At 35.8% G+C, this 26,382-nt stretch overlaps 1 protein-coding gene across 1 annotated transcript in view; it reads left to right on the top strand.

Moving 5' to 3' along the window:
• LOC136029578 (baculoviral IAP repeat-containing protein 6-like) overlaps positions 1-26,382 on the top strand; it is a gene marked incomplete in the record, with an annotated part of 362,481 nt that overhangs the window by 68,592 nt on the left and 267,507 nt on the right. The window contains 4 exon segments of the mRNA XM_065708074.1: positions 1,295-1,597; positions 9,806-9,961; positions 23,194-23,394; positions 24,340-24,549. Of these exon segments, the coding sequence (XP_065564146.1) occupies positions 1,295-1,597; positions 9,806-9,961; positions 23,194-23,394; positions 24,340-24,549 (870 nt within the window).

Below are 26,382 nucleotides of genomic sequence, written 5' to 3'. Positions count from 1 at the left end.
TAAGAATGTAATTTTCATAAGAGTGTATTTGGACTATAGTAGGTTATAACAAGGGTATTAAAACAAATCAGTATTTGAATTTACGTTTTAAAGGCAGTCACGAATAGCTCCAAATATCCAGAAATTATATTTAAAAGACGAATTTTATTTTAGTTATCATAGTAAATTTTGCAGTAAGAAATTTTTATCAAAATGGCAATGATTAGATTGACAGTAAAGTGAAGAGATTGCACCTGCTTAATTGATATTTCCCCCAAGATTGATCCGAATTTTATTCCCCCAGAAACAAATATGAATTCATATATGCAAGTTTGACACTTAATTTGAGGTCTAAAGTCATCCATAACAGGTTAACTTCAATGTTGTTAACCTGTTGTTCAGGCTGCTCATATTTTGCTCACTCTCATACTCTAGAATATGCTACAACTACAGGTTGCCGAAAATTTTCCTTTTTTTAATTTTTGTTTCAAAATACACGGTTAAAAATGAATTGAGTTGTATTTTTGCGTTTTTCTTTATTTCTTCTTCAGTCATACCTCTTTTTTCTAATTAAAAGAATCACCATGGACCTCTTCAGACATATATGACTCCTCTGATAGAGTGTGGTTAGTATGGCTAGTATGGCTCTTTGGCCATACTACCATGGCGATCGCTGTTTTGGAATAAAGTAAATACTCTATTTTGTTATCGAAATTGTCGGTTCTCTTATTATGTGTGCATATCTTTTTTTTTTATTCGAGTAGGGGAATTGAGTAGGGGCATAAGCGGCTATAATTCTTTCGATTGAATAACATAATTGGGTTTTGCTTAGTAATTAAAGCTCCTTGTGCATGTACACTCCCAATTTTAGGAGGGTATACTTGGGCACGAGGACGATTGGGAAGATTTTTCCTCACCTTAATGTTAGCTCAGAAGTCTCCCATGAAAAAGCTGGGGTTCAGAATATAGTTCTTTTGCCTTTATCTTGACACATAGATATTCTCAAATACTTCACTCCTCCTATGGGCTGAACCTTTTTGACCAACTTTTACATATTTAGTCGATTTTTCTAGGATTAGGAGTTCGTTATTAGAAGTGTGTGGTTTGATATATGTACTCCAAAATGACCAATATTTTTTGTATTTTGTTCGAAATAGATTTTACGGTTGACCCTAAGAAGAAGAGGCGTCTCTGATTTTCACAATTAAGGTGCCTTCGTGGAAGTATGGGTTTAAGTAATATATTGATGCTACTATTCTTCTTAGATTTTGACCCACTCTCCAAATTTGGAAATATTGACATTTTTGTTTTGCAGTGGGAATATGGCCTTTGGAATTGGAGCCATTTGGTTTCCCGGTCGGACTTCCAGCAATGCATATTATCAATAGAGAGAATGCACAGTGGTGCTCGCCGCTATGTAACTGTGGATTTTGGCAAGCTTGTGCTCCTAACTGACATTTATGTGCCCGCCTGTCCACATTTGATGAGCATTACCATAGAGACGTGGTGTCACAGGGAGGAGACGGATCCTGTTCGAGTGGCTCTCAGCTCAGACATCGGCTCAAAATCTCTTTTATTGACTGATATCCAGCCGGCAATATTGTGTCGGTTTTTAAAGGTATAATCTAAGAATACTAAATAGACTGATTATAATAGTGCTGATACTAATAGACTGAAAAGAGGGGAAATACTTTCGCAGTAATATATGTCAGGCTATGTACCATATTAGGTAGGTTCAAAAACCTTAAGGTAGGTTTTTGGCTAAGATAGGTGTCGTTTTTTGTGTGTCAAACATATTATACTGCACTATACCATAATATATTATACAATGGTAAAGTATAGTATAGTATAGTATAGTATGCTTGAGTTCTCTAGGAAACATATTACTTTGTATGATGATACTCTTTAGGCTTAGAGATGATGTAGATAAAGTTTCAAGAGAAGAAAAGTGTGGTTTTAGGAAGGGGAGAGAATGTGTTGACCAAATTTTCACTCTTCGATTGATATTTGAGAAGTGCCTAGGTCATCAAACCTCTTAAGTCCTCAGTTTTATGGATTCTGACCAAGCGTTTGATTCAGCCGGTCGAAGAGATTTGGCAAAGGATCTTTGTATGGTAGGCCAGATTAGTGCATTAAAAGAATTAGTCCTGTGTACGAGAATTAAATAAAAAAAAAAGTTTTTTCAACTGAAAGTAAGGAGCGACATTAAAACTTAAAACCAACAGAAATTATTCCGTGTATGACAGGGAGTGTCCCCTCCTCAATGCCCCACTCTTTACGCTAAAGTGTTTTATTGTTTTAAAAATTAGAGTTGTGAGAAGGAGTTAAACTTAAGCGTAAAGAGTGGGGTATTGAGGAGGGGACATCCCCTTTCATATACGGAATAATTTCTGTTCGTTTTAAGTTGTAATGTCGCTCTTTACTTTCAGTTAAAAGAAAACTTGTTTTTTTTTTATTTAATTTCTTCATGTTTTTGAATTAATGCAGGTTTTGATTTTGGCTCAATGTACATGAATAGTTAAAACGAAATTTGCATATTAATTTTACTTTTTTGGCTAAATGGCTTTCTCAAAGTTTTGACCGGACGATTTTGAGAAAAAATATGGCGGGGGAGGGTTCTAGATGCCCTCCAATTTTCGTTGTCACTTAAAAAGGCCGCTAGAACTTAAAATTCGATTTGCGAACGTTTTTATTAGTAATAAAAATACGTAGCTTATAAAATAAACTTAGGGAAAGAACTTCTATATTCGTATATTTTTATTACATATATGAGGGGGCTCACCTCCTCGGCACTAAAGTTTTATTTTGTTCCTATTCTTTATGAATGACTCCTGGATCACAAAGGTCGTTTTAATAAATAGCTCTTTTAAAATTGCTAAAAAATACTTCAGCGCAAAGAGTGAGGTATTGAGGAGGGGACGAAACCGCTCATATACGTAAAATTCTCTGTTCGTTCTAAGTTTTAATGTTGCTCCTTACTTTCAGTTGAAAAAACTTGTTTTTTTTTTCTATTTAATTTCTGAATGTTTTTAAATTAATGCAGGTTTTGAATTTGGCTCACGGTACATGAATAATTAAAACAAAATTTGCATATTAATTTTAATTTTTTGTCTAAATGGCTTTCTCAAAGTTTTAATCAGACAATTTTTGAGAATAAAAGGGCGGGGAGGAGGCCTAGTTGCCCGCCAATTTTTTTTGGTTTCTTAAAAAGTCTACTAGAAATTTTAATTTTATTTTAAGAACGTTTCTTTTTAGTAATAAATATACGTAACTTACAAAGTAACTGACGCAATACACTTCTATATTTGTATATTTTTATTCGGTATATGAGGGGGTTCGCTCCCTCTTCAATACCTTGCTCTTTAACTAAAGAATGAATTTTGTTCCAATTCTATAAGAATGACCCCTGAATCACAAAGGCCGTTTAATTAGAATAAAAAGATCTTTTGAAATTACCAAAAATACTTTAGCATAAATAGCAAGGCATTGAAAAGGGACGAGCCCGTTCATATACATAGTAATTTCTCTTCGTTTTAAGGTTTAATGTTACTCCTTACTTTCAGTTGAAAAAACTTGTTTTGTTTTTTTATTTAATTTCTTTTGTTTTAAATAATGCTAGAGAGTCCAGCTCCCCCTTCATCGAAATTATCTTCCCCCATGATAAATTCTTCCATGGAAAGATCCTATCATGTAACCCACTCCCTACCACCAGAAAAAATCCCCCCCTGAAAACGTCTGTATTCTTCCCAATAACTAATACTATATGTAAACAATTGGTAAAGTTCATAACTTGCAGCCCTTCCTCCGGGGACTGTGGGGGATTAAGTCGTCCTCAAAGACATAGTTATTAGATTTTTTGACTATGCTGAACACAATGGTTATCTTGAAATTTTGTTTCGATGGTTTTAGGAAAAAAATGAGCGTGGGAGGGGGCCTAGTTGCCCTCTAATTTTTGTTCACTTAAAAAGGGAACTAGGAGTTTTAATTTTTCGTTAGAATGAGCCCTCTCACGACATTCTAGGACCACTGGATTGATACGATCACTCCTGGGAAAAAAAATGCTAGATAAACAAATAAACACGGATCCGTAATCTTTCTTCTGGCAAAAAATACAAAACTCACATTTTTGCAGATAGGAGCTTGAAACTTTTACAGTAGGGTTCTGTGTTACGCTGAATCATTAAGTGCTTTTCATTAAGATTCTATAATTCTATGTGTATCCTCCTTTTTTCGAAAATAAGGCAAATTTTTCAAAGGCTCGTAACTTTTGATGGGTGACACAAATTTGATGAAACTTATATATTTAAAATCAGCGTAAAAATTTGACTCACTTGATGTATACATTGAAATCAAAACGTCGTTTTTTAGATTTACGATTACTGTTGAGCCGGCTCGCTCCTTTTTACTCTTCGTTACCACGAACTGTTTCATAACATTAACGCGGTTAAGGTAGGAGACGAGGTTAGTAGCTGATTTTGTATTAAGTCGGGACTCAGGAGTTAAGCAGGGTTCCATTCTATCTTCATTTATATGCATCATATTGATGGACTTTGTCCTAAGGAGCACAGCAAAGGCCATGGGAGAACACGGAATCAATTGGGGAAGTAGAACTCTCCTATCCTTAGATTGTATTGGTGATTTAAGCATATTAATTGAAAATGTATGAATTCTTTGAGATTTTGAGAGTTCATGGTACAACAATAGGTTTGAAAATAATGTTAAGAAGACTAAGTTGCTAAGACAGGGAATAAGTGAAGGTGAAGAGGTGAAAATGGTAACGAGAAGATTGTTCAAGTGATCAGTTTACTTACCTAGGTAATATCATTAGTAAAGATGGTGGGTGCAGTGAAGATGTTGAACATTAACTAGCCAAGACAAGGGCTCCCACGCGTCCCGAAAAACTTTGGAAATTTGGGAAATTAAAGACCAATTTTCGAGACATGGAAAACACCTGGAAAACTTACTTTACCGCGGAAATGTTATAGTTTTTCCTGGAAAATAATCTTCTGTATGAACGTATTTTAACTACGTAAAACTTGCGAATATACAACATATATTCCCAGTATCCCGGTCGTCATTTGTGTACCAGTGTACCAGTCTGTAATTTCTCTTTGAGCGTCCCGGTCGTCATTTATATTCCCTGTGTCCCGGTGTCCCGGTCTGTAATTTATCTTTGAGTGTCCCGGTCGTCATTTATATGTCCCGGTCGTTATTTGTGTCCCAGTCTGTAATTTCTCTTTGAGTATCCCGGTCGTCATTTATATTCCCTGTGTCCCAGTTTTTAGTTTTCTTTTTCTCCTTTATTTTTCAGTTTTTTCCCTTTTTTTACTTTTCTTTCAGTTTTTAGTTTTTATGGCACTTGGTATTAACCAAATGACATATAGCGGTCGCCAATTCTGTCGGTCTGTCTGTCGGTCCCGGTTTTGCTACTTTAGGCACTTCCAGGTAAGCTAGGACGGTGAAATTTGGCAAGCGTATCAGGGACCGGACCAGATTAAATTAGAAATAGTCGTTTTCTCGATTTGACCATCTGGGGGGGGGGGGGGTAGGGGCCGGTTAATTAGGAAAAAATAGAAAAATTGAAGTATTTTTAACTTATGAGCGGGTGATTGGATCTTAATGAAATTTGATGTTTGGAATGATATTGTGTCTCAGAGCTCTTATTTTAAATCCCGACTGGGTCTGATGACATTGGGGGGAGTTGGAGGGGGGAAACCTAAAATCTTGGATCTAAAAGTGGATCTAAGAGTGGAGGGATCGGGATGAAACTTGATGGGAAAAATAAGCGCAAGTCCCAGATACATGATTGACATAATCAGAACTGATTTGCTCTCTTTGGGGTAGTTGGGGGGGGGAGTAATTCTTAAAAATTAGAAAAATGAGGTATTTTCAACTTACGAACGGGTGATCGGATCTCAATGAAATTTGATCTTTAGAAGGATATCGTGTCTTAGAGCTCTTATTTTAAATTCCGACCGGATTTGGTGATGGGGGTGGGGAGTTGGGAGGGGGAAACCTAAAACTTGGAAAACACTTAGAGTGGAGGGATCGGGATGAAACATGGTGGGAAAAATAAACACAAGTCCAAGATAGATGATGGACATAAACGGAACGGATCCGCTCTCTTTTGGGTAGTTGGGGGGGGGGGGGGTATTTCTGAAAAATAAAAAAAAATGAGGTATTTTTAACTTACGAACGGGTGATCGGATCTCAATGAAATTTGATATTTAGAAGGATATCGTGGCTCATAGCTCTTGTTTTAAACCCAACCGGATCTGGTGACATTGGGGGGGGGGAGTTGGGAGGGAGAAACCTAAAAATTGGAAAACACTTAGAGTGGAGGGATCGGGATGAAACTTGGTGGAAAAAAAACACGAGTCCTAGATACATGATTGACATAACCAGAACGGATCCGCTCTCTTTAGGGTAGTTGGGGGGGGGGGGTTAATTCTGAAAAATTAGAGAAAATGAGGTATTTTTAACTTACGAACGGGTGATTGGATCTCCATGAAATTTGATTTTTAGAAGGATATCGTGTCTCAAAGTTCTTATTTTAAATCCTGACCGGATCTGGTGACATTGGGGGAAGTTTGGGGTGGGGAAACCTAAAATGATGGGAAACGCTTAGATTGGAGGGATTGGGATGAAACTTGGTTGGAAAAATAAGCAGAAGTCTTGCATACGTGATTTACATAATTGGAACGGATCCGCTCAATCGCGGGGGGGGGGGGGGGGTAATTCTGAAAAATAAGAAAAATGGCGTATTTTTAACTTACGAAGGAGTGATCGGATCTTCATGAAACTTCATATTTAGAAGGACCTCGTAACTCCGATATCTTATTTTAAATCTCAACCGGATCAAGCGTAATTGGGGGGGGGCAGTTGGGGGACCGGAAATCTGAGAAAATACTTAAAGCGGTGAGATCAGGATGAAACTTGATGGGAAGAATAGAAACCTGTCTAAGATACGTGACTGACATAACTGGACCGGATCTGCTCTCTTTGGTGGAATTGGGGGGGGGGGGGTAATTTTGAAAATTGAGGAATTTGTAACTTACTAAAGGGTGACCAGATCTTAATGAAATTTGATATTTAGAAGGATCTTGTGCTTTAAAGTTCTAATTTCAAATTCCGACCAGATCCTGTGACATTCGGGGGAGTTGGAGGGGGGAACTGGAATTCTTAGAAAACATGAAAATTGGACTGTTTATATCTTACGAATAGATGATCGGATCGTAATGAAATTTGATATTTAGAAGGAATTCATATCTCAGAGCTCTTATATCAAATCCCGACCAGATCTTTTGACATTGTGGGGATTTGGAGGGGGAAATCTTGGAAAAACACTTGGAGTGTAGGAATCGGGATGAAGCTTGGTGGATAGAATAAACAAATGTCCTTGATACGTGATTGACAGAATCGCACTGGATTCGCTCTCTTTGGGGGAGTTGGGGGGAGGGGTTCAGTGATTTGGCGAGTTCGGTTCTTCTGGACGTGCTAGGGCGATGAAAATTGGTAGGCGTGTTAGGGAGCTGCACAATTTGACTTGATAAAGTCGTTTTCCCAGATTCGACCATCTGGGGGGCAAAAGGGAGAGGAAAAATTAGAAAAAATTAGGTATTTATAACTTACGAGTGGGTGATCGGATCTTAATGAATTTTGATATTTAGAAGGACTTTGTGACTCAGAGCTCTTATTTTAAATCTTGACCGGCACTAAGCCTCTTATTTTCCTTTTTAAATCAATCTATTGATTCATAGAATTTTGTTAGAGCTCATACCGTATGATCTCTTGGCTCTTAGCTCTTCTCGCCTCGTCAGAAGTGCCATATGAGCTCTTAGCTCTTGTTTTATTAGTTTTTAGTTTTTTTGTAGTTTTTACCTTTTTTTTAGTTTTTTTTTCTTTTTTAGTTTTTAGTTTTTTACCTTTTTTTTAGTTTTTTTTTTTTAGTTTTTTAGCTTTTTTAGTTTTTTTAGTATTTTCTTTTTAGTTTTTTTTTTAATTTTTACCTTTTTTAGTTTTGTTTTCTTCTTTTGTATTAATGCTAAAACCAAGGTTCGAACCTGGAACCTCTCGGACCTAGAACCTGGAACATAACGCTTTACCAACTCAGCTACTTCGGCATGAATACATTCGTTTTTGAATTGGTATATGATGACTAACTTCATGACGACATACAGCTCAATCCTTATAATGACGTCACTCGACAGACAGACTGACAACTTATATATATATATATATATATATATATATATATATATATATATATATATATATATATATATATATATATATATATATATATATATATATATATATATATTGTGCCCATCAAAGGTTCCTTTTTTGGTGTGATTCATTGTATTTTTATATGTGAAGTAAATAGGAATAAACAAGAAAGAGTAGCACAATGAAAAATAAAGATCTAGGAATGATGAATAACACCTTCGAGAATTTGGGAAGATGTACTTCCGACCTTGTAAACTGATATTATTTTGGTAACTTTCTTCTCGCCGCAAGTCACTCTTTCAACTTTTTTAGAATTTAAAAGTGCGTAGGAGCCTTGTTTATAGAAAGAACTCAATTGATTTAAATTTAGAATTTAATTCAAGGTATACTTTTCTTAAGAATAAAAAAATTCAAATTTTGATATATCCAATTATTTAGACAGTGAAAAAAAAAAAAAAAAAAAAAAAACTGGCACAAGTCGACCGTATATACAGCGGCCATCATCAGTAGCATTACTAAAATAATATAATTGAAACTATTATTTTTATACATAAAAATAAATAACTTTTCGGGTAATTCACAAAATAATGAACTTCCGGATTATTCACTAGATTATTTTCAGAGAGAGTTCACTGATAAAGTTCATTCAAATCTTATGTAAATTTCCTTCTTTAATGTTACCATAAGTAAAACAAATTTCCAGTGAAGGTTACAAAGCCTTCCGTGTCTTCTAATTTCAAACTAAATGTTGAGTTTATAGCTGTTCACTTGGATGGTCTCATTTCCCCATACGTATTTACGTATTTTTGACGTAATACCTTAAACTAGGTAATCTTTTCTTAGACCATACTGCCGTTCCATGACAAATAAATAAATTTTCAAATGGGAATAAATTCATTTATTTAAACAGTGGAAAAAAAACATTTCTTCACCGTCTAAATAAATTGATTTATCCCCATTTGAAAATTTATTTAGTCGTCATAGAACAGTAAGGGAGTCTAAGAAAAGAATACCACGTTTCCTAAGATCTAACCTGAATTATTTGGAAAGTAAACAGACTCTTTTTTTTCTAAAGAATTTTGTGAAGACTTGGTTTGTATGTAAAATATAAGATACTGAAGGAAAATGAACACAGATATAATTAGGATCTTATGGATTTTTTTTTCGCTGAATTTAAGGCCAAAGTAAATACAAAACATTTCGTTTAGGTTTTATGTTTATCCTAATGATTTTGCGTCGTAGAACTTTCTTCTTTTTGCTTTTTGCAGACTTAGGTTTCCTCTTATCCTTGGTTTGACTGATGGTTCGGAGTATTACCCTTGGTTCGAGCATCTTTAAACCTTCTAGACTATTTCACCATTTGGAAATCTCAACAATTAAAGGTTTATTTTTAACAACACTTGAAAATTTTCAGTACTTATCTTTTTAATGGCATTTGGTTTTCAGTAAAGTAGGAATGGCAAAATAGCATTTGTAAGATTCAGAGGAGGCGGGGAGGTCGCCCTCTAAGCATTCTTTATATCGCTTCTATTACCGTTATTTTTCACATTTTTCCTCGGTCATTTTTATGTTCTCTTCATTTTGTACTTTTTTTTAGATGACTGTTATTGGAAAGTATGGGTTAAATGTCAACTCTGTGAAGATTGCGTTTGGATGGTTTTTGGGGCACAGCGTCGTTCTGCCGTGTGATTTGGTTGCAAAATCAGTCAAAACAGAGGAGAAGATCAGTCCCCTAACTATAGAAGAAATGGAAGTAAGTCACTGCTCGGATTTGACGATCAAAGGCAGTATCTAGGCTAAGTTTTATTTTTCAAATTTGGTATTAGCATTAAGTTTTGTTTCAGGGCTTTCTTAAATCTTCAATTGAAAAAAATTTTCCATTTTGTCGCATTTCACAAAAATTTTCGATTTTGTCACAAAACAAAAGATATCGGTCGAGACCTCCACACGGGGTTTTGGTTTACAACCCTCCCTCCTGGATAAATTTCCCTTGTAAGTACACCCCACTCCCTCCACCATTAAAAATACCTCACTGTATTATATCGCCCTCCGAGAAGTATACCCCCCCCCAAAAAAAAATACATAGGTGAGATAAGTAAAGTGGGAAAAAGGGAATTTACACACAATAATTATCTAAAAACTTAAAAAAAATTGGCAATTACTTTTTTGGAGGAAAAGCTTCCATGTTAAGTTATGTTATTTTTGGCAGTAGTGGGCACCAAATTAGATAAAAGTATAAGAAAAAAGCTTGGAAAAAGAAATGTAGGTGAAAAATCATTTAAATTAAGCAAAAAATATGGCATTAAAAAATTTAAAATGGTTTAAAATCCCAATGAAAGCATAATTGTTTTTGGGAATAATATATTCTTTTTGTGAAAGTTATTACGGACGAGCGTAAAACTACAACGATTCACCATTAACAAATGAATGGAACTCTTATCGAACAGAAATTACAACAAATAACCTATTCAAACTCAAAACGAACAAAATTAACATGAGTCGGGTTGATAACCCCCATACCTTCTCAAGACCAGAACATAGTTTTCATATTACTAAAAAAAAAGCAACAAATAACCGTAGATTGTCAGTTTGATATACATATACTGATGTTTATTTATTCCTTAACGTGTTAATGATTCTTTATTTATTAATTTAAAGAAGTGAAAAATGTTTTAAGTTGTTTTGTTGTTAGCAAATTACAAATCATGTCCTGGTTTTGATTTTAATTTCGACTTTGTTATTTACAGTAATTTTTCATTTTGTTATTTTTTTTTTGTTTTTTTATGGGTCGTTATTTTTTATCTGTAAGCAATCAAAAAATTATAAAACTTGAAGACACTTAAACTTCTACTATGCGGTTCTGTGATTGTTTTGTAAACATTGAGGGGGAGATACCTCAAAGGGTATATTTTAAGGCCCCTTTCAATTTCCAATTGAATTAGCCTTTCTTGAAGTTTCCACGACAACAAATAGCCATCTCATAATTTTATCTGATTCATTTCGGGAAAATACGAAGTATGGTAGGGGAGTATCCACCCCCTCCCCCATCACTCTGAATCTCACAAAGCTCACTAAAACTTCTGATTAGAAATCCAATTAGCCCTCTCTGAAGTTTATACGATCACCCTTTCTATATAAACCCTATAAGCCCCCAGGGTAACTTACAGCCCTTGCCCTGAATGCCCTAGGGGGGCTGTCAACCTTAAATGCGTAATTTCAGGACCTTTTAACTACTTTGAACAAAATTACTACCTCAAAATTTTGAGTGAATGCGTTTGGGGAAATGTTGAGTGTGGAAGAATGAAAGAGAGAATACTATAAGGGCTTATTTTATGAAGATGAAAATTTTGGGGGGAAATTTAAGAAAAATTTAAACTAAATACAAACATTCATTCAAACAGTGCATGCAATTGTCAAAAGTTCATGTCTTAAGAATGAATTTTGGTAGTAAGTTGAAACATTCAGAGAACACTTAAAAGGGAAGATCAATAGACCAAAAGATCAATTCAAATATAATAACAAGAATAGCGTGAGAACCTCTTCAATATCAGGTTCTCATGGTTGTTTTTTCAAATATATTTAAAAATAACTGCTTTTAATCATAAATGCTCAGATCTTGAGTCAGACTGTCAGCAGGGCCCTCTAAAACAGCCCCAGGGCTTTCTGGAGTATGTCTGGGGAAATTTGCTTAGGAGTTCTGGCCAACCACCCCCCCCCCCTCCAGTGTAAAATTTTCCCTTAAAATTATATCTCCCAAAAATATTCTTTCCAATCAAAAGTTTCCCTGCGGAAAGTTCTCCAGCAGAAAATTCAATCCTTTGCCCGAAAAAAGAATACGTACTTAAAATAACAGATACTATACGTAAACAATGGCTTTTAGACATATTTATTGGGTTTCCCCTTCTTGGGGCGGGGGATCTGCCCTTACAAAAACGATGGGTTGCCGAAAATGGCCATCCCACTAAACATAATTACAGATAAACAGAATCAACTCCTCCTCATGTCACTTGTAAATTTTCTTGAATTGCCAATGTAGTACAATCAGCCGCAATATTGACTGGGTAAGGATCGGCTCCACGGCTACACAGGTACGAGGGGAAAAGGTAATAAGGAAAAAGGACACTGGAATACTGCAACACAGCTTCTCTGCAACATGGGGTAATAAGGGAAAACAGCTCCAAAAGGGATCAGGTACAGCTACAAAAGGGATCAGGAACAGCTTCAAAATACAGGGGTAAACATATTGGTAACAGCTACAACATCTTGGAATAAGACACAGCCACACATGCACACACACAGCCACACATGCACACACATGCACACACACAGCCACACATGCACACACACAACCACACATGCACACACACAGCCACGCATGCACACACACAGCCACACATGCATACAAACACAACCACACATGCACACACACACACCCAAGTTCCATACCACCCAAGAGGTCAAGGCTAGTGATGCACTTTTTTAAAGAGGTTCCCCAGTAGGTCGCATCCTCTTTGTCATGTAATGTAATCATTACATTACATGATTACATGAAAAAAAATCATGTAATCATGATTTATATAGAACACACACACACACAGTGTTTAATCTTTTGTTATTTCCTTGCTTTGCTTATCTGAATTTATGGTTTGCTTTTCGGTAGTAAAATTAGAGTTAACTGTTTTGAGGGACTTGAGAATGAGACCTGGAAAAGGTGCCTTAGTTCCACACCACCCAAGAGGTCAAGGCTAGTGGCGCGTCTTTTTTAAAGAGGTTCCCCCAGTAGGCCTCATCCTCTTTGTCATGTAATGTAATCATTACATTACATGATTACAATGTAATCATGATTTATATAGAAATTAATAATTTCTATTGACTATTATAGTTTTTCGACTTTCAACATCCTGTCTTCTTTGTTCTTCTTCCTTTTCTTCTTCTTTTGTTCTTTGTTTTTGCATGACCGGCAGATATTTCCGAGCTCTCTGATGATGCACCGCTGACTTCTTTTGGCATCTCCTCAGTTGTGTAGGCCATCAGGACATCTCTCCGGCGTTTCCTGGCTCTCTCTGAAAGGATGAAACTCATGTCATGCCCTTTATTGAAATCACCGGGTTTGACGCCATAGTCACAGCACTCACAGGTCTCCTCTCTTGCCGGGGCTGATTGTGGAGCTTCAGGAGTGGCTGGTGTGGGGGCAGGTACAGTCACTGGCCTGCTGTCATCGAACGAAAATGTGCGGTCCGGTAGATTTAGAGGGTCAAAGTATATTCCGGTCATAGCCGACAATGCCTTGCAGAAACTATGTAATGTTTTATTTTCTTCCATCAAGCTGCTCACTTGGGACGCTAAAAAATATGATTTGTTCTGCAACCTCTCTGCAACCTCATCCTTGGCCAATTCGTGCAAGTCCTTTGCTTCTTTGGCTGACCAATATTCTCCATTGGGATTTTTGCTACAGGATCCTTTCTTCGCCAAAAAGTGCTTGTCCAATTTATAAAAGGACCTGTGGCAAAATCGGCAAATAGTGAAGAAATTCCTTGGCTTCTTCCCTTTGACATCCTTCGAAACAGCAAGGGTTATGGAAGGTTTCCTAGAGTCATCTTCAGGTGCGATCAAAGAGGCCGGGTGTGTTCCAGGGGCAGTCAAGGTTAGTCCAGGGGCAGGCATGGTCAGTCTAGGGGCAGTCAAGGTCGGTTCAGGGGCAGGTGAGGTCAGTACAGGGGCAGGTGAGGTCAGTACAGGCGCAGGTGAGGTCAGTACAGGCGCAGGTGAGGTCAGTACAGGCGCAGGTGAGGTCAGTACAGGCGCAGGTGAGGTCAGTACAGGCGCAGGTGAGGTCAGTACAGGGGCAGGTGAGGTAAGTTCTGGGGCATTCAAGGTCGGTTCAGGGGCATTCAGGGTCGGTCCAGGGGCAGGCATGGTCGTTATCGAGGATTCTTGACGAACAATGGTTTCAATTTCTCTGGTCATCTAAAAAAAGGAAACTAATGTCAGTTTCCTTTTTTTGCTTGCGAATTCAAAACAGTGTTTTTAAATTATCATGAATCTTATGAATATAATAAGTTGAAACCTGACTGGCTATTAAAATTATTAATTAAAGTTGTTTTCTATAATTTTGACACTCATTTCACATTTCTACACACTTTTATACAATAGGCACAATTGTACAACACGGCACGGGGCTAGGTGCAACATTAATACTTAATAAGAAAAGAAATGATTACGCATACCAGAGGTTTACCTATGCGAGAGTCGTAATACCTTGCTCTTTACGCCAAAGTGTTTTTAATTGGCCCTCTAAAGTGGTCCTAGGGTTTTCTAGGGTCTGTCTGGGAAAATTTGCTTTGGAATTCTGGCCAATCCACCCCTAGGTTAAAAATTTCCCCTTAAAATTTAATCCTACGGTAAAATTGCAAAAGGATCTAAGGACCCTGAGAGCTTTCTTGGCAAATATGCACATTTCTCCAGACAGGCGTCAGGGCCTTGGATTTACAAATATTAGACAAAGTTATGTGAAATAATGCCTTTGCTATTTTAATAGACTGAGAATATCTGGGCAACTTAAACTGAAATTTTGAGAGAAGAAGAGCTTAGCCTATGCGTATGCGTATCGGCTGGTGTTCTGGACATTAACTTTTCAGTTTTTATTCTCGAGATATAAGGTTTTTCCCAAAAGCTAGCTATGAATTTCAGTGCACAAAATAACGTGTAGACTATTGTAATGCACTAAGGATTTGTGGGCCAATTAAACTGAAAATTAAACTAATAATATTTTTATTACCAATAAAAACGTTTTTAAAAATAAATAAATTACATGGCAAAAATTGTATCCAGGGAAGCATGCAAAAATGCATATTTCCAAATAACAACTTTTGTGGAGTCAACTTTTTGCCGAAAAAGCGTGAAAACCTGTTAATCGGGAAATCTATTGACATTTTGGAGAGGTCCCCCCAATTTTCACGGAAATTTGCTTAGGAATTTCGCCCAGTTTCCACCTCGCCCAGTGTAAATTTCCCCTTAAAAGTGTGAAAACCTGTTAATTTATAAATATATTGATATTTTGGAGTGATCCCCCCAATTTTCACGAAAATCGTGTCGAAAAAGCGTGAAAATCTATTAGTTTACGAATATATATGCATTGTAGAGTCAACTTTTTGCCGAAAAAGTGTGAAAACCTGTTAATCGGGAAATTAATTGACATTTTGGAGAGGTTCCCCCAATTTTCACGAAAATTTGGTTTGGAATTTTTATCCAATTTCCACTTCCCCCAGTGTAAAATTTTCCCTTAAAATTCTATCCATGGCAAAAATTATATCCAGGGAAGCATGCAGATATTGTAATAGAATGCAAGTTTGTGTTCCGATGAAATGGATTAACTAGGGGAACAATGTTTATGTTAAAATGCACTCTATCAGTATTGCCCGAAGTACCGAATGATTCCTGGTACCTGCGGTTCCTATACTCCTACACAAGATTCACTATATGAACCTACATGGATGTCATTTTCTAATTAGAGAGTGCCTCCTCCATTTTTCATATAGCTCTCCTGGTGCTAAATACTATTATAAAAACACCTTACCTTGGTAAGGTGTTAATACTTACTTGACACTTAAACACATAAACACCAATAAAATAGAAAATAAAATGAACCTTATTCAATAAGAATTTCAAGATAATTGTACTTCTAAATTCTGTGATCCAGTATATATGGGAACAATAATGCCCTAGAAGCTATTTTCTGATTGGCCGAGATGGTTCGCCTGACCTGATTTCTGATTGGCTGATTTTTAATCAGATAATTATGCGTATTTTGACCGGAATAATTGGAATACCTTAATTACTTCCTTTCACTGGTAGAGATGACCTGGGAAAGCATAATTACATCCTTTTCCTACTTCCTTTGTCTTTAACGATGACTAAAATATAGAGAAGCTGTTTAAAAAATGTTATAGGAAATAAATGAATAAAAAAAAATGAAAAGAGCGTAAAAAGTTACGAATGATGGTATATGATTTGCTAGTATACAGCGGAAAATAAATCGAAAACTTGCAAAAGGACCAATGGCCATCTAGAACGGGTGCAAGAGTTTATCGGGCCTATCTGGGAAAATTTTCTTAGGAATTATGGCCCATCTCCCCCACCCAGTGTAAAATTTCCCCTTAAAATTGTATCCCCACAAAAAGCCTTGTCTTATATGATGTCATAAATAGCATAAATAACATTATATAAGCATTATCTTAAATAATGTCATGTATAGCACAAATAAGATTGTTGAGTTTCCAACGCATTAGCTATTTGTATAATACTAGCTGTTGGTATGGCTCCCCCCCCTCTGTAAAAATTTCCTTTTAAAATTTTATCAATGGCAAAATTATTACTATTTGCTAGCAGAATTTGAAAAAAAGCAAGTTTTTTAACTGAAACTAAGGACCAACATTATAACATAAAACAAATAGAAATTATTTCGTAAGTAAAGGGTTGCCTCCTCCCAAATATCTTGCTCTTTACGCAAGATATGACTACTGAAAAACGGGGTTGTTTAATTAGAATAGGATTTTTTTTATAGTGCTAACAGCTTTAGCGCGAAGAGCAAGGTAATGAGGGGGGACCCCATATAAGTTTTATTTTAATTTTTATACAGTAAGCCAAGTTCAAACCTGCATTAGTTGATAAATATTCAGAAATTAAAAAAAAATTATAACAGAAAGTAAGGAGCGACATTAAAACTAAAAACGATTAGAAGATAATCCGTATATGAAAGGGACTTTTCCCTCCTCAGTTCCTCGCTCTTTACGCTAGACTGCTTATACTGCTAGACTTTATTACGCTAGACTGCTTTACTGCTCTTTATGCAATAAAAACTTTAGCGCGAAGAGCAAGGTATTGAGGAGGGGATAGCCCCTTTCATATATGGAATAATTTCTCTTCGTTTCAAGTTTTAATGTCGATTTTTATTTTCAGTTAAAAGGACATGTCTCTTATCAATTTAAGTGAGTTTTAAAAGAAAATGTTTTCTATCAAAAGTAAATGAATGGTTTTCTTACAGTCACCCAAGTGATTGTAATTCCAAGGGTGAACCATTTGAGATCTTAGGATATTGGAAATGTAAAACATTAGTGAATTAAAATTAACCGATAAAAAAGATGAAACCTTTGCATATAGATAGCCCTCATAGAAATACCGTAGATATTTATGTAAAAACAAGAGCTAAGAGCTCATATGGCACTTGTGACGAGGCAAGAAGAGCTAAGAGCCAAGAGATCATATGGTATGAGCTCTAACAAAATTCTATGAATCAATAGATTGATTTAAAAAGGAAAATAAGAGGCTTAATGCCGGTCAGGATATAAAACAAGAGCTCTGAGTCACGATGTTCTTCTAAATATCAAAATTGATATTTTTAATTAATTTTTCCTCTCCCTTTAGCCCCCCAGATGGTCGAACCTGGGAGAACGACTTTATCATGTCAAATTGTGCAGCTCCCTGACACACCTATCAATTTTCATCGTCCTAGCACGTCCAGAAGCACCAAACTCGCCAAATCACTGAGCCCCACCCCCCAACTCCCCCAAAGAGAGCGAATTCACTACGATTCTGTCAATCATGTATTAAGGACATTTGTTTATTCTATCCACCAAGCTTCATCCCGATTCCTCCACTCCAAGTGTTTTTCCAAGATTTCTTCCTCCAACTCCCCCCAATGTCAAAAGATCTGGTTGGGATTTGAAGTAAGAGCTCTGAGACATGGATTTCTTCTAAAAATCAAATTTCATTAAGATCCGATCATCTATTCGTAGGATAAAAATACCCGAATTTTCACGTTTCAACTTGGTGGGAATTTGAGCTTCAGAGTTGTTACCCATTGGTAGGCTAACTTTCTCGTTGCATTTGGATTTAGTCCGTGTTTCAATATTGAGCAGTTTTCGAGGTATATAGCAAGTTCTCTCTCTTGTTTGGGAGTAAAAACGAACTTGGAACTCTCCTGATCACTATCATTATCATTGTTTGCACTTGGGCTACCCTTCTCAATATCTTGCATTATACTCTTGTTGGGTTTCACGGCATCCACAAGGGTAGACTTCTTCAAAGAAAATTCTTCCGCGGCTGATCAGAAAGATGAATTCTCATTTAAGACTTGTCTCACAGCACGCTTCAGTAATTCTGGATCGGGGGGGCACCCCCTTTTCGAATATAGGTGCAAAACATCTGTAAAATCAAAATCTAAAATGTCAAGGACGGAGAGAGATATGTCCCAAAGTTTTGTGAGCTGACTTTCTTTGAGAAAACATACTTCAAAAATAGTTCTTTGCCTGGGTGTCTGGATTGATGAATAATAGACTTTAGTTGTGGGATTCTCGCGCTGGGGTGACCTCCTCTGTTAACTCCTATCTTTTATGCTTTTTTATGACGAGATGTTGTATTTGTACTGTCCCAGCCTTACGAGCTCTGCTCTCTGTTGGGTCATAATATTGTTTTTGTTTTTTGAAAGTTGAATTTAATAAATTCCTATTCCTAGTCTATAATAAAATTGAAATATTTGGTAATTTCCTAGCCCTTGCGACTTCCAATTCCAGACTATTAGATACTTCCATCAGCATGGGGCGAAACCGGACACCTCGAAATGTGTCTGGAGTCGCCCCCAAAATTTGTCCGGAGTCACCCCTTATTGACACCATTTTTAAAATTTTACTTTTTTTTGGAAACCGCCAGACATTTCTTGATGAAAATTACGAGGAAAATACCGGAAACATACCTCTTATGATCCTTCTAACTTACAAACCTGTAGCTAAAATAACTTGGAAAATATTTGACGAGGACGATAGGTGTCAAAATTTCCAGAGAGTATATAAAAACTTCTTCACCTCTTATCTCAGTTGTCTTTGACATCAAATATTCAAAACTTCCGCCTGATGTGTGATACATGAATGGCATCTAGCAGCGATTTTCTGAATGAATTAGTTCAAAGACTTTGGACGAGAGGTCCAACGGACGGTTTCGCCCCCGTATGGTTTCGCCCCCCTCTCCCCTACTAGTTTTTTTTTTTTTTTTTTTTTTTTTTTTTTTTTTTTTTTTTTTTTTTTTTTTTTTTTTTTTGTATAGAAGAGTTAAAATTTAGAGCAAAAGTTTTTCTTAGTAAAAATTAAGTAGATTTTATATCTCAAAGTGGAAGGAAATTAAATTTTGAATGAAGTTTGAAGGAGGTATTTTTCACTTTGTGGATAATTGCACTAATTAGCATGAATCAACCCAAAAAACAACTATTTTGGGCTATAACAAAACTCAAATAGCAAGGTAAAGAAAAGGAATGAGGAAAAGATTTACATACTCTTCAATGCTATAGAATTTAACGTCCACTATATTGGCACAGTTTTAACTCCCAGCACTTATAAAAAAAAAACTCTTGCTTTAGCAACAAAAAACGACAAATAATATTGCGAGTAGTGTTTGCTACAGAACATGTTCAACAAGGTAATATTCGATAAATTTCACTATTCTGTTATATAGATAAAATTAACAGAAACAAAGTCTCTCTCGACGAAATTGATTCTCTTGCATAGCAAAAATTTTAATGTGAGTATCTACACGTGTTTGACTGCGAAATTTTAATGTATAGCAGATACTGCTCTTTTAAAGGTTGTCAGTATTAGTCATTTATGGATATATTTCATCTCAGATGTCAGTCGATGGAGAAAGGCTACTTAACTAACATGAGTAAAGTAAATATAAAAACGAGCAGTTTTACCTACACATTTAGCATGTATACCCAATCAAAAAGAGAATATGGCTGAATATCCTCTCTAAACACTGTGCAAGGCCAGGTCCACTAACAAATCGAGGGGGGGGGCTGGCCTGACTCATTAAAAATGCACTTAACAGTAATGTATGGTAAAGCTCATGATCTATGAAATCATGGATGCTCAGCTCTAGAAAAGAAAATATATCTTGCTTTGATTTTCGTCAGTTGTCGTAATTGGCTCTGTTTAACTTTAGATCGGTGAGTAAGGGTTAGGTGCCGGAGTGAGGAGACTTCCTCTTCTTGATTTTATTACAACAGAGGTCATTGATTGGATTATTTTCGGGGCAAAACTACTTGTTTTGGTTGACGATGTATAACGCGTTAAATTAGTAATGACTTGTTAGAAGTTTAGATCACTAAATAATTTTCATCTTGCCAGGAAATTGTCCAAGTAGTTAATCTTTTGGGCCTGGATAATCATTGACTTCACTCCCAATGAATTCAAACACAAGATACAAGTAATTAAATTCTTCGAAGGAAATAGCAGGGAATTTAAAATACTTAAAAAACTTTTGATGTAGTCTGAAATTTTTTTAATTTTGGGGACCTGTATTCCAGTTCCGGGGATACGAAATAGGAGAGAAAACAATTGATTCAAGAAAACCACCATAAGGAAGACGCTCACTTGTTAGTTATTGACGACTTTAATTGTAATTAGGGTCCGACTTGTTATATCGATACCGGCCCGGTGGTTCGATACCGATATCGACGTATTGGTATCGTACCGATATGATGCCGGTAAACTCCCCTCCGAAAAAAAACCTAACCAAAAGTTTAAACTGTGCATTCTCTGTTCATACTCACATGGTTCTCCCTGATCTATTGCACATCAATGAACAGCTTCAATAATTCATTGTGGATTCAAAGTAATGCAAAAAAGATGTATTTACAAAATATTTAGAAAAATAATTAAACCAAATAAAGTTCTTGTCTGGACAGTAAAACTATTTTAGCCAGTTTAGTTACATAAACCCAAATACGTGAAAATATGATTGGAAGAAGTGTTAGATATTTATTGAAAATGATTATTCAAAGCACAAATTTCAATAGCGGGAAATTTTATTTTAATTATTCATATATGAATATGAAAACTTTACATTCATATGATATGGTCTCTTACTAACGAATACATGCTAGGCACACTGGATATAGAGGTGCAGCTGGGGTTTTAGGATTGGAGGAGCGATTTAAAGAATATATTAAGTTGTTTTGGTAGAACTTGTATGTCTTAAACTCATCGTGTATTTCGGATATTGCTGCACCAGGTGCGTATTAACAGGTATTACCAACAAATAATCTTTGACTTCATTTGACTTACCTCTGCTGCTCTCTCCACCTTGGTCAGGCTTAGCTGGTGGTACCAACCTCCCCCCTCAAGGATTGGACAAGCAAAAATTACCCGAGGCAATATGGTGCCATCGTCAAGATATTTTGCGCATAATAATAAAAAAATCGGCCGATATCTGATATTTTTACCCCGATAACCGATAATGACACTGATCGCCATATCGGCCCGATAATATCGGCTGGCACATATATATCGGCCAGGTCCTAATTGCAATCTTTACTTTATAACATTGCCTATTATTATGTGCTTAATTTGAAAAAATAGTATGTTGAACTCGCAGAAAATCTAAAATATAATAAATCTAGACAAAATCGTCCAGTATGCCAACAAATTTGGACACATTAACTAATACAAATTACTTTTGTATTAGCTTGAAAATAAAATGAATCTAGACTCTACTCAGTTTCAGTGTATTTTTAAGTTGTTAGCTCTGTTGGATAACATCGTCATTGCTAGCAGTTTCTAATTCCACTCTTGTCAGTCAGTGTCAGTAAAGCAGAAGAGTTTCCTCTCTTTTCGATTTAAAAAAAAAACAATACTTGCTAAATAATATGCTCGTAGAAATTTCATTATGACAAAAGAAAATGCTTTATTGATAATCTGGGTTAGCACAGTGGGTTCATGCTCTCCTTAGCAATACGGGGCCTAGAGATGGATCACCGCTGCGGCAAGGGTGAATGGCAGACATTCAAGAATGACCCGGATCCTTGGGTTGGCTTCTGCCGACACGGCCGTCGTTGGGATAAGGACTGGATGAAGATTGCAGAAGAGATTGCTGCTGAAAGATAGTGTTGGACTACGTCAGTCATCCCATCGTCCATTGGTGCCGGTCAGGATGTATTATTGTCTGGTTCCCGCCGAAAGTAAAGTAAGCGGCAAGGGTGGGCCACAGGCCTGCTAAACTCTAATGTCGATACGGTGCCCTATGCGCTAGCAATGGTCGTGGAGGATCTTTGTCCTATTTTTATGCCATATTGATTAAAGAATCATTACAGAGGGTAGGAGCTGGTCTGACGCCTTTGAAAGTCTATAAGTATTTGGAGCCCTATCCGAATATTTTCGCTTTGAAACGTCTTAATTTAACTCCATTTATGTTGGTCACCGTGTAAAATGAAATATATGGAATAAAAAATGAATTGCGTTGTGGTTAAATGAAATATATTCAGGTAAATTGTATCAAAATTGGTTGTATTGGAGGAGAGGTAGAAAATAAGAGGAGGTAACATTTGGCATAAACTTTTATAAGCAAGAATCTTTAGTATGAAGGATAAAAGGTGAAAATTATATACAAGATTCACCAACGATTAAAATAAAAATATTTGAAAAAAAAAATGTTTTGTCTGAAAATGTACCGATTAATTTGGGAGGAAGAGATTTACGGCTGATATAGGGAATTTGGAGCTATTGAAATGCATTTTTGTTGATCTTTTTTGTAGTTTAGGTTACCATGGAAAGGCCATCCTATGACGGAAGTGTGCCCTGAAAAAATGGCTGCATATCTGTTAGACATTAGTGTTTAGTTTTAGAAGACTCTAAAATTACTTCAATTTAGTTGTTAATTACTCCTATTTAGTTGTCATTAAGAAAAAAAATGAATAAATAAAAAAAAATTGTTTGAACTAAAAAGAAAGTGCTTTGTCTACGTTGATCGATCGGAATAATAAAATATATTTCAATATGAATGATTTTTGTTACTAATCATTATTTTACTAGCGATTACTAGGATTGCTAACAAAATACTTAGTTTCCTGAAATAATGAATAGTGAAAATGCCTGAAAAGGTGTTTCCTGTCCGAATTTAGTTTTTAAGCATATCTTCTATAATCTTATTTCTATATTTTAGCGTGAGTTGGCTAGTTTGTCAAGTTTATATGAGCAGATACGATGTAATTACAAGATCCAGAGTGAGTATTTGAAGAGCTTGTTATCTTCTTACAATTCTCCGGTCTTTTCTCCATTTGATCATGTGACTGCCTTCTTACGATCCTCTGGTGATGATAAGAAACGATCTGGCTTAGATGAAAAGATTCTTAAGTACTATCAGGTGAGCACCCCTTTTCTTTCTTCTTCTTATATATTGTGTATAAAGGTGTCATTTTGGGCTACAGTACTTTCTCATGATCAAAGGCAGATAACCAAAGAGTACTAAATTTATCCAGGTTTACGAAATATGGTATTTGCAATATCTTAAAAATGGTTTGGGAGATCAAGCTCAAACTTTCAAGTGTTTTTTTTTTTGGGGGGGGGAGGTCAACTAGGTGTCAAATGTTGATCTGGGAGAGTGTATAGTGATGTGTCCAAAGTGATAGGTCTATGCGTATCCAGGGTATCGAAATTTCATATCTGTAATATTTTGGGGACAACTTTGAGGGATCCAGTTGAAACTTTCGGAGGGTGCGGCTGGGGAAACAGAGACTTGAAATTTTGTTGAGAAGGGGAGGGGGAATGGTAAAAATGATTTTTCATAAACCACCTAAACGTTTTAGAGTCTAAACCTCTATAAAAATCATAAATTATTCAAGTCGAAGTAGCAAAGTAAATCAAAAGACATTATATTTTACGAGCTCATCAAAATAGTCATCTAGAGAGATTGGGAGCGAGGGTGGCTTCACCGACCTTTTTTTTTTAACCGCTGTTAGCTGTGTGTTTTTTTTTTGTCTTTTTTATGATACTATTGATAGAAGGACAACTGAAAGACGGTAGTCTTGGTTTTCCTTTATTCATTGATATAATTTCTGTTCATTTTATTTTCAATTACTACACGACTTGGTTTCTGCTCATCTTAGGTTTTATATGGCTCTTTACTTTTCTAAAAAAAAATTTCATATATATATATATTTTTTTTTTTTAGTTCGTTAAAGATAACAGGTGTGTGTTTGTAAGAAACTATCGCCTGTTGCTCTCTCCAAAGCTGGAGCCTCATTTTTGTACTTTCTGACATTTCATAACAAAAATCGACTCTTTTATCCTTTTTTTCTTTTTGCTGAAGGAATGTTTGAAGATGAGAGTGCATATGGCAACAATGTCAGGAGTGATGAAGCGATTTCAAAATGAATTAGAAAAAGTATCTAGTAACCGGGAATCCTCGGATGAAATGACTGATCTTGAGGTTTGGAAATCTGCTCCTTTCCCAAAGTTAGCCTTAGTTGCTGAACTGACTCTAAGTTTGATGGTTAATTTAGTGGTACCTGGAAAAAATGTAAGTTTTTATATTAGTATATTCATAATGACAGTATTATTTGGTATGTTTTTTTTTTATTATATTCGAGTGTACAAGTAAGCATATTATATTAAGTAATTAATGTGTTTTATTCGCTGTCAGACCCACTTATACTGTTTTCTTAGGTGTGTTGTAATTTTAAGCAAGTCGGGCAGCTTCTTCTGTCTCTCATATGAGCGTCAATAAATGTCTCTTTGTGTTGTCCTTTAAAGTCCTATTCTAATACTAATTTTAATACTTATTCTGTCTTGTTGATAAAGTAAAGCTGATAGTTATTGTCTGTTGGGTTTACAAATGATAAGTTGCAGCAGCAGCAGCAGAAAAAGGAAAGGAAAAATAACATTTTTGAAACACCTGAATACAGTGTTGAAAATAATAGATCATATTCATTATTTGTGTGTCTTAACTATTTGAAAATAATTTATATTTGTCTAATAGTCTCTGTCTCCCAATATTTAAATATCCTTTACTTCCAATATTCTTTTCTTATCACTCATGAGACGAGACACCTTATTCACTACGTTTCACTATGCCAGTAATCTAACTCTGACAAACCATGTAACCAGAAGACTTGTTGAGAGCTGTCTCGATAGGTAATGTCATTCATCGTCCAATGTTATATTGTCAATGTCACTCAGGATTTGTTATTTGTCGCAAGTTAATTCTAGGCGTCTGGACTGTAAATACTCCATGTAAACTAATTCCTTAAATAAATAATCACGCTTCCTCTTGTCCAAAATAATATTGTCATATTTGTACCATATCGGGACAAATGCTAGTATCCCTGTTTGACAGGAAAGCAAAAAAAAGTGTGATGTTGCTTTTGACGAGATTGTAAGGACAAATGTCGAATGATCTAAATCACTGGGCAAGGAGCAAGGTATCAAATATATATTCAAGGCTATTTTAGTAGAAAATGAATTTGTTCCCTCTTCAACTGGCTAAAATTAAAGAAATATAGACGAATTTACTTCACGAGTCGATGTAGCATTTATCGAACGTTACAGACCCACTATGTGTCAAAATTTTGCATAATTGCTAAAATAGGCGAAGTGACATCATTGTGGATACTGCCTAACTCGGATCTTGCCTATTCTAACGTAACTTACATCAGTTTTTTTCTTTAGTTTTAAATTAACGAAAAGTTATGTTTACATTTAAAGTCAACTTTACGTCGCACATCGGGTCCATATAGGGATTTGTCAAATGACTTGTTTTCTCGTCCTATTTTGAAACATCTACCGTGTTGTTATTTCTGGCCGTTTTGGCGGAAGTATTTCAAAAGGCGGCATGTAGTACTTCTAAAATTTTTCACAATTACCAAAGAAAAGCGTTTTGCTGATCAGAATTTGCTAATGGAAGGTTTTGTATGGCGTAAATCTTATTTTTGCAACAATAGACCTTTATCAAGGCCGTAAATGTTTAACTAACGCAACACATTGAAACAGTTAATAGAAAAAGTGTCGTTTGAAAATCTGCGAAACTGAATTAGAGTGATCATTTTATGTTGCTTGGTTTAAGTGGATTGCCTTATATTTAACATGTCTGAAACTTGCCACATAATATCTTTTAAATTACTGCAACTGATGTCTCTCTTTATCGCACAGCTGGGACAGTATTATCTAGAAGATGGAACAAAAAACGATGGCATATTTAAAGCTCTTGGAAAAGTCCTTGGCTGATGGGTTTATATGTGTTACGGCTATAATCTAATTCATTTGTACTATAAAAGAAAAAAGTTTGAGATTTATCTTTTTTGTTTATGTAAAAAAAAGTAAGATACCGAAAGAATGCTTGACAAGGCAGGGAAAA

The sequence above is a fragment of the Artemia franciscana genome, chromosome 7 (genome assembly GCF_032884065.1).
Source record: "Artemia franciscana chromosome 7, ASM3288406v1, whole genome shotgun sequence".
Taxonomy (NCBI): Eukaryota; Metazoa; Arthropoda; class Branchiopoda; order Anostraca; family Artemiidae; genus Artemia; species Artemia franciscana.
The sequence above is the reverse complement of the archived record's forward strand: the minus strand, read 5'-3'. Positions and strand labels throughout refer to the sequence as shown.